Source organism: the organism of the source record quoted next (assembly GCF_019968955.1).
Source record: "MAG: Porospora cf. gigantea A chromosome Unknown PgA_NODE_1070_length_8117_cov_364.149, whole genome shotgun sequence".
Lineage (NCBI taxonomy): Eukaryota > Apicomplexa > Conoidasida > Eugregarinorida > Porosporidae > Porospora > Porospora cf. gigantea A.
Window position 1 is genome coordinate 1 of NW_027151267.1, and position 8117 is coordinate 8117.

At 51.9% G+C, this 8117-nt stretch overlaps 4 protein-coding genes across 8 annotated transcripts; 1 reads left to right on the top strand and 3 right to left on the bottom strand.

Annotated features, from left to right (window-relative positions):
- Positions 1–292: 292 nt before the first annotated feature.
- KVP18_002702 (uncharacterized protein) lies at positions 293–2260 on the bottom strand (the record flags this gene model as incomplete). Its single annotated transcript, XM_067953817.1, has 1 exon — positions 293–2260. One exon carries the CDS (start codon positions 2258–2260, stop codon positions 293–295), a length of 1968 nt encoding a protein of 655 aa, XP_067813930.1.
- A 168-nt stretch (positions 2261–2428) lies between these two features.
- KVP18_002701 (uncharacterized protein) lies at positions 2429–4251 on the top strand (the record flags this gene model as incomplete). 3 transcript variants are annotated; one of them, XM_067953815.1, is made up of 5 exons in its annotated part: positions 2429–2539; positions 2566–2627; positions 2654–3271; positions 3300–3920; positions 3948–4251. In XM_067953815.1, 5 exons carry the CDS (start codon positions 2429–2431, stop codon positions 4249–4251), a joined length of 1716 nt encoding a protein of 571 aa, XP_067813928.1. The 3 variants fall into 3 exon arrangements, with proteins under 3 accessions (XP_067813928.1, XP_067813929.1, XP_067813927.1); XM_067953814.1 differs by lacking the exons at positions 2429–2539; positions 2566–2627; positions 2654–3271 and having other exon boundaries at positions 3340–3920; XM_067953816.1 differs by lacking the exons at positions 2429–2539; positions 2566–2627; positions 3300–3920; positions 3948–4251 and having other exon boundaries at positions 2802–3275.
- A 39-nt stretch (positions 4252–4290) lies between these two features.
- Positions 4291–6343, bottom strand: KVP18_002703 (uncharacterized protein; the record flags this gene model as incomplete). 3 transcript variants are annotated; one of them, XM_067953820.1, is made up of 3 exons in its annotated part: positions 4291–4429; positions 4459–4948; positions 5089–6343. In XM_067953820.1, 3 exons carry the CDS (start codon positions 6341–6343, stop codon positions 4291–4293), a joined length of 1884 nt encoding a protein of 627 aa, XP_067813933.1. The 3 variants fall into 3 exon arrangements, with proteins under 3 accessions (XP_067813933.1, XP_067813931.1, XP_067813932.1); XM_067953818.1 differs by lacking the exon at positions 5089–6343 and having other exon boundaries at positions 4404–5030; XM_067953819.1 differs by lacking the exons at positions 4291–4429; positions 4459–4948 and having other exon boundaries at positions 5081–6343.
- Positions 6344–6534: 191 nt separating this feature from the next.
- On the bottom strand, positions 6535–7506 carry KVP18_002704 (uncharacterized protein; the record flags this gene model as incomplete). The annotated part of the gene is made up of 1 exon (XM_067953821.1): positions 6535–7506. The coding sequence occupies one exon, from the start codon at positions 7504–7506 to the stop codon at positions 6535–6537; it is 972 nt and encodes a 323-aa protein (XP_067813934.1).
- Positions 7507–8117: the final 611 nt, after the last annotated feature.

The window sequence follows — 8117 nt, forward strand, 5'->3', positions numbered from 1 at the left end:
TCAAAAGATGTTCAGTGGCCTTTCTGGCTTCTTTAGTCACAAAATCCACATCCAAGGAAGTAGTCGGTAGCCAGGGAGTTGCATTTTCTTCGACTCTCGCAACGTGGGTCGGCGTCCGATAAGAAAACATACTATTCGCTTAGATATGAATACATACTATTCACTTGGATAAGAACACATATTCGTTTGCTGATCTTTGAAAATTGATGCCTGCTTCTGATAGACTCCACCAAATACTTTATCGACACATGCGAATTAACAGTCACAAAAATTCTCGTGATCACTGCTGCGATTACTTGAAGTCGCGTCCGTGCTCGTAGATGAAGGACGCTATCGACGCGCTCATCAGTGAGGTCACGGTGCCCGCCACCAGAGCCCTGAAAGCACACGCGGCGAACACCGACCGCCTTTCAGGACATATACCAGATAGTCCGCCTAGCTGAATGCCTATCGAAGACAGGTTGGCAAAGCCACATAGTGCATATGTAGCAATGACAATGGACCTCTCTCCGACGCAGGTTTCCAAGCACTCGTCCGAACCCCCTTCTTTGATGAACTCCAGGCAGTCGTCCCGTTCGTTAATGAGATCCGAGAGACCAGTGAAAGCGACGAACTCGTTCACGATAGTCTTCATACCGATCAACGCCGCGACCTTATCCGCATCTTTCCATGGGACACCCATCATCCACGTAATAGGGGACAAGATCTTTCCTAGAAGGAAGTCCAACGTCACCTTGGGATTGGTACAACCCTCGACTAAGATGTCACATCGCTGCCAATCGATGCAGACCGCGAGCCAGTTGATGAAGTCGTTGAGGAACTCAAGAATCGACATGAATCCAATCAACATGGCGCCGATGTTGAGTGCCAAAGGAATAGCATCCGACGCACCTGCGGCCATCGCTTCGAGTAGCCCGTTGTACTGGTTCTTGCCCGCATACAGAGCGTCGTTCAGACTCTCCTTGTCATCACCCGAGGGTTTGCCGATTTCGGGGTAGTACAGCTTCGACATAGCGAGAGCACTAGGTGCTGCGATCACTGATGCCGTGATCAGGTGGCCTGGACTCACTCCAAAGGAAATGTAGGCAGCCATCACCCCACCGGCAATGGTGGCAAAGCCTCCAGTCATGACAGCGTGGATCTCCGAGGCCGACATCAGATGGAGGAAGGGCTTAATCACAAGTGGAGCTTCGGTCTGACCCACGAAAATGTTAGCAGCTGCATTGACTGACTCGCCAGTAGACGTCCCCATGCTGTGCTTCAGAAGGAAAGCAATTCCTTTGATGATGACTTGCACCACACCAAGATAGTACAGTCCCGACATGAAGCAGGAGAAGAAAATCACCGTGGGAATTACGGTCGTGGCGAAGCTCATAAGGGTTTGAGCTGGAGTGACGACTTTGAAGTTGGAGTCCAGAAGAGTTATACCCATAAGCTGGATACCGTTCTGAAAACAAAGATCAGGGGCGGAGACGCCCTTGGCCATCTCTGCGACTGTAGGGCAGTACAAGGCGTCGGAATATCCGGAGACAACATTAGGGCCACCAAACACAAGACTGGCCCCGCCAGATATATAGTTAAGGAAGTAGGCCACATGATCAGAGAGGTACTTCATGACGTCGTAGCCGACAGGGACCCGAATAATTAGAAGAGCCAGAGAGGTTTGGATGGTGAGACCCCAGCAGACAGATCTCCACCGAACTCGCCTCGGATGCTTCGAGAAAATCCACCCCGTGAGAACGAAAAACGCGATACCTAATAGCGATACGCACTGATCCCACTCTTCCAGCATTAAGCTCACCCACAGAATGATGAACGCAGCGTAGACGACTCCAAACAATACAAATCCCCAAGGTCTCTTGAACCGGTGCACAACATCCCGTACTTTGGGGCCCCATGGATTCCAGATGATAGCGACAGTCTGCCTCTTGAACTTATGCACAACAAAATAAAGGACGCCGACGGCAGTGAAGAAAAGAACCGGCCACTGCGTAGCCATAATTCCCTTCTGAACCGAAATGACGATGGACGCGATCACATATGCGAACCATCCCAGAATAAGCACAATCTTCATGGCAAAAATTACCTTGGGGTTGCACGGCTTCGAGCTCGCCACAGCCTCAGCGTCAGATGATAGCGTGGCGTCCGAAACCAGGGACCCGCTTTCCGAGCCATCATTGGTTAGGTCGTAGGACTCCGACCCGGACGATATATCCTCCTTGGCAAGCCTCCTCGTAACCTCCGACGCTGCGGACGACATACAATCCGATATCGGAATAACACTTGCACAGCACTATTGATGTGGGGTAAGATTGCGTCTCTTCGGTTCGGAATTAGTCAACAGGTTGATGTAGTTTTGATTCTTGGGTGACGAGAGCCTTCAACACGTCGCTGGCCGGTTGGATCCCGGACGCAGACATTTTAATTCATGACTATTGCGTGTCACGAGTCAGAGGAGGAGGGCGAGATCTGCTCTGGTTCGAGCACCTCCCTGCAGAGTCGTCTGCTGGTTCCAGTGTCCATGTGGAGCGAAGACATGGTGAGCTTTTACCGTTCTCTGCACAGTCATTCGAGGGTCACGTCGCGGACTACAAAAAGCTTTCACAGAAGTTTCATCTGAGTAACCGGTGGGGATTTCTATCACTTTACACAGGTACATTCTCCTTCGTCATCTTGAGCCCAGGCTAGCCGCTTTGACCACACGAGAGGTGTCCGACGCGTTACGTGCTGTAGCCGGCATCGACCGTCCGTCGGAAGTACGGTTCATTTCTTTTGAAGACGACACATGTGTACACCTCTCGATGAAGACCTGGAAATCGGCGCGCGAGGCGCAGTCACGACTGAAGGATTTTTTGCGAGTTGCTCGCGAATGGCTGTCGATCGCAGCGGAATACAGATCCAAGGGACTGCAACCCCCGAACTTCATCCTTGCGTGCGATCCTTCAGACCACTCGCTGGACAAGATGGCGGTCATAGAGAGTTTGAAGAAGCTGGCAGACATCCCAGACCTCTTTGGCACAGTGACGTCGGAGTTCACGGGGCCGTTGAGAGGCAGTTCCACCCTCTGGATAGGTTGCGCCAAACTCGATGCCCTGTCGGACTCTGTGCTCCCTGAAACAGACCACTTTCTTTTCGATTTGCTCCGAGTGTTCCGACACTTCGGTCCTATTAGTCGTTACCGCGTTATGGGGCCCCGAGCATGCATCTTCATGGTGTACGAGAAGAAGGCAGATGCCATCAAGGCTCGAAACTCGCTGTTCGGATTCGGCGTGTGAGTGACACCAGAATTCGAGATGCAGCTGCGGCTCTGTACTGAACCTGGATTTCTCTGCCTGTGAAATGTGCAGCGGCGGGGTGACCGTTTCCACCCAACTTCCCTTCTTGTCATCCACAAGGTACCCACTTGGAAGCAGTTTTGGCGGACCTGTTGAAGGCCCTGAGGGCGAGTGGAAGCCGTCAGAGGTGCACGTGAGTGACCGTTTGGACAACAAGGGCGAGCAACTGCTGAATGACTCCAGATTTTTGGACATTCTTAAGCAGTACGATATCACGGTTCAATCGCTTCACATCTACCTAACTTCTGTGGTAGCAGGCGGGAAGGTCAAGCAACCTAGGCCGGCGGACAGCTCCCGGAGAGGGTATGAGAACTACACATCTTACAAACGGCCTAAGGAGCCTACATCGCCAACGAGCGCAAAAAAGCGGAAACTGAGTGAGTCACCCTCGGCGAGCACTAGGGACTCGCCATCTCCCAAGAACAAAGAGGCACATTCAACCCGACGGCGAGGAACCGCGTCTCCGAGTTCTAAGCAGGTGTCTCCCAAGCCAACCGAGAGCGTCCTGTGCTCATTGAGTAAACGAGGGCAGGATATGTGCAAGGTTCGAGCGCACTTCATCCGAGGCAGCTCTCGTCTACAACCGTGAGTCCGTGGCTTGTCTCTTATCAGACCCTCGACGGTGGACATCGCAGTTCGGGCTCCGTTCGATCGACTGCTATCACATTTAAAGCGCGTGTCAAAGGAGCAGTTGAACAAGCGAGGCTCCGACCCTTTCGGAGTGTGGAGAATTTCGGCGGAGGAAGGGTCTGAGGACGGATTGGATGCGTTGACTCGCTACCTGCAAGCCAAGCAACGACTGGGTCTCGTGGAGGGAGACCCAGTCGTCTACCTGGTGCCTCCGACCCCTGAGGTGTGCAAGCAGCTGTTGTTAACGGACGATTCGTCTCTCTTCGCTTTTTGTCTTCTGGAGTAGTGCACTATGGTTGACTCGAACTCTCTGACTTGTCTCGAACTACGCCAGAACTCGTTCGTGCGTCTTCTTCTTCTGACTTAGAGACTCCAGCTCCTTGTGCAGCGAGTCAAATGCTTTCTTCACTGCGTAGTACTGGTGACTGTGGGATTGGATCACCTGCCGAACAAGAGCATCGAAACTGTGTAAACGACCGCCCGTACGTCCCACTCCTCCTCATGATTAGTCTGCGCCAGGTAGTCCATTGCCTGTCTGGCATCTGCTACATTAACGGTCAGGGCGCTCAGCCTGGCTTTAAGGTGCTGTACGCAATTCATGTACTCCAAAAAGGGAACTTGGCAAATCTCACCTCCCAACGCTCTTTCCATGGTGTGTTGGAAGTTGAGCTCTTGCTTCCGTAGGTCATTAACCTGCGCGTCGACCTTACTAAGGTCCTCATCAACGCGGATCTGGTCGCCAGACAGACGGTTCATGTCGTCTCTCAGCGACTCTGCCGAACGGAAGGTCTCTTTCGCCGTTGTCTGGAGCTTATTCAGGTTGGCCTGGATCTCGTCTGACATCCTATCATTGCTTTCAAGAAACGATTGAATCCGTTGGAATTCGTTTCTCATCTGCGGACATATTTGAAAGACGTCCTTTCCTGTAGGCTTGATTGTGAGATACGGCTTCTCGCCAGGTTTGGCAGTAGCGAATCCCACACCTGTATTGGCGCTCGTCCGGGAGCCCCCGAACGATAAGGACTTCACCTCAGATGTGGAAGCCCCAGTGATATTCGACGCCATTCAACGTCGTTGAGCCGGTAAATACTAATTTGCGTCACGGTTTTGGTCGCTCAGTCACATTTAAGAACCCAGCCACGACTCTGAAGCAGCTCGAGCGCACGCGGAAGGGCTTGCAGCTTGCGACATTTGCCCTGAAATCGGTTTCCTCTTGAATTTCCAACAAGCTCCAGTGCTTCTTTCAGCTCTGTTAAACCGTCAGAAACAAATTCATCTGAGTGGACAATGACGATCTGGCCGTCAGTAGGATTCGTTTCTGCAACAAACAACCCGAGCACAGCGCCTTTCTGGGCGGATGCCTCAATGCCGCTGTGCGTCACAAGGTAGTTGAGGAAGTCGCCCCCTACCCCCTTATGCCGCACGAAAACTAATGCTTGAGAGCGAAGGAGAGCCTCTTTGACGCGCTGTAGCTCCAAATCGCGCAGACTGTCGGTGATCTCCACCAAGCAGCGCTTGGACGACTTGAGCTTCTCCTGCATTGTTTCAAGCCCATTGGGTATCTCGCTCGGGCTGCTTTTCAGAGCCTGGCAGACAACCTTCTCGCGGCTGAACATCTGCTGCATGTACTGGCGCATTCGGCGCCCAACTGTGAACCAGATTTTGCTTTGAGTGCTCTTTGATCGCTCTACATCCAGAAGCTTCACGCACTGTAACTCCCCCAGAGACTTTAAGTGTGTCCCGCAGCATAATCCTTGATCCAGTCCAGCGATTTCCACCATACGAAAGGGCCCCGCGGCATCCTCTGGCAGGCCACGGGTGCGAAAGTTATCGAACAGGCAGCTCCCCTTGTCGAACTCGACGACAGTAACATGGCGGCGGTCCTGGATGTAGAGATTCATTTCGTCCTCGATGCCGTCAAGGACCGCCCTATCTAGGCGCGGGTCGTCACTGGCAACGTCGACCTCAATGTAGCAAAGCTCCCGCCCCAACTCCCATGAAACTGTGTTCATTCCGTGTGTTTCAAAGACAGCGCTTATGAGGTGTTGCCCTGTATGGTGCTGCATGTGGTCGTACCGCCTTGTCCAGTCTAGGTTGCAGTGTGCCGTGCTCTCCACGTCTAATCTCTTGTCGACGAACAGCAGAGCCTTTGGCCCACTACGCTGGACATCCAGCACCGTGGCGTCGTTTACCTGACCATGGTCACCAGGCTGACCCCCGCCTTCTGGGAAGAAGACGCTTTCCTCAAGCTCCACAGTGAACCCCGATACATTCTGCTTCTTGCCCCCCAAAACCAGTTTGCGCTTGGCGGGTTGACACGCCACCACCTTGGTGGTCACCTCCTTCAGGTAGGAATCCCGTTGACACAAGAACGCCATGGAAATACTGATTTGTGTCTTTTGTACGTATCTGTTATGATTAGCTCTGCGTGGTATTCTTTAGGTGGGGATAATTCTAATTACTGAGACACAGATTCCTGTCTCGTCTCTCTCGTCGCCAAAATTCTATGGCCGACCGTATCCAGATAAAATCATTTGTCTCGTTGACGCCAATAAACATTCATTCATCATTAATCTTGTTCCTTTTTTTTAAGTGCCTCGTTAAGCGTGTCGAAATCCGATTCGAAGGAATCTCCACGCTTGAATGAATGGGTTACAGAGACGCCTTTTGCTTTGAGAACGACTTCAGTAATGGCCATGAGGCCTTTGGAGCAGTCTCTAGTGATAATTAGATGAACTGGCGTTTCCTTGTTGGTGGGAACGTCTCCGTTCGCGACTTTCCTTCGGTTGAAGAGCGGAGAATCGAGCAGGAAAACGCCTCCGAACTTCTCGGGACGAGTGAGCGCCGCCGCTGCAGCCAATCCACCCATATTTCTGGATAGTCCAAAGAAGTAGGTATTCGCTGGTTGGATCTTGAGCTCCTTCATGATTTTGTCAATGGAGAGATTTATCGCCTCGACGCAGGAGAGAAGGCTGGCCTCGTCCTCTGCCACAGTACTGTCGAGCTGGGTGAACCAGAAGTTAGTTCCTCGCTTTTGTTCCTTGTCGGGAAAAATCACTTTGGGGTTCAGCACCACCAAGGCTACTCCATCTTCATTTCGTGATACTGTTGTCAAATGTTGCTGCGCTATGGGATCTAGGAGAATCCGGCTGCCAAAAAAGTGGCTTATGCCAGCGGGCACACGAAAGAGGTGGCTTATGCGAGAGGGCACACCAAAGACGAATATGACCCTCTTGACAGCAGTGCCTGCTTCAGGGGCAAAGATCCAATGTTTCTCTTCCTCGGAATCCATTCCATCCTTGATCTCCTTGACCAGCTTTTTCACTTCAGCCTCTGTCTCATCCGGGGTCATTTCCGGCATCTCTGGAATGAGAGGCCTAGCGTTCACAACCGGGCTTAGGGTCAGATCGTCGTAGGCAGAGGTACGAGGGTGACCTTTCTGGAGTGGTTCCCCACTGAGGGGGTCCGGTGTCCCAACAGTGTAGGTCATCACAGCCTCTAGTATTGCGTACGGGTCCGATTGGTAGGACGATACGCGCATATTATGAAAATTATTCCTATTTATATGAATAATAAACATGTTGTCACCCTAAGCAGTTCTTTACTCCTCTTCGGGTTTCTCTTACCCATTTCATGACCCCGAAGTCACTAAGTTGGTGTCGCTGCTTACAGAGAGGGTATGTGCCCCCCCCCAGAGGAGGATCCAGAGTCTACCTAAGGCTCCCTGGACCAGTCGTCAGAAAATGTAGGACACCACTACAGAAGTCACAACTTCACTTTGTCGTTGGAGAGGAAGTTTCTGTTGGGGAAAATGCACCCCAAACGCACTAGTTCGAGAAGAATGCAACGATTGCGATGATCTTTCTTTGTGCCAGCCGGACACCGCTAAATGAATATTGTGTTGGTGGTCGACGATGTGTTCCACAATTCAGAGTTAATTAGTCGTAATGATTTCGTGGAGGAGGGCGTTTTTCGTCGTTGGGACCATAAACGTGTGGATTGCGCTCAAGTTGCTTTGGTCGCCTCCGCCGGCAGCAGCGTTACCGAACCAGACATTATCAAGTACCACTGCTCTGCGCACGACCACCACAAGCCTCAAGCAAGTTGAATCCGTTGGTGGTGTCGATGCTAACAGAGAGGGTATGTGCCCTC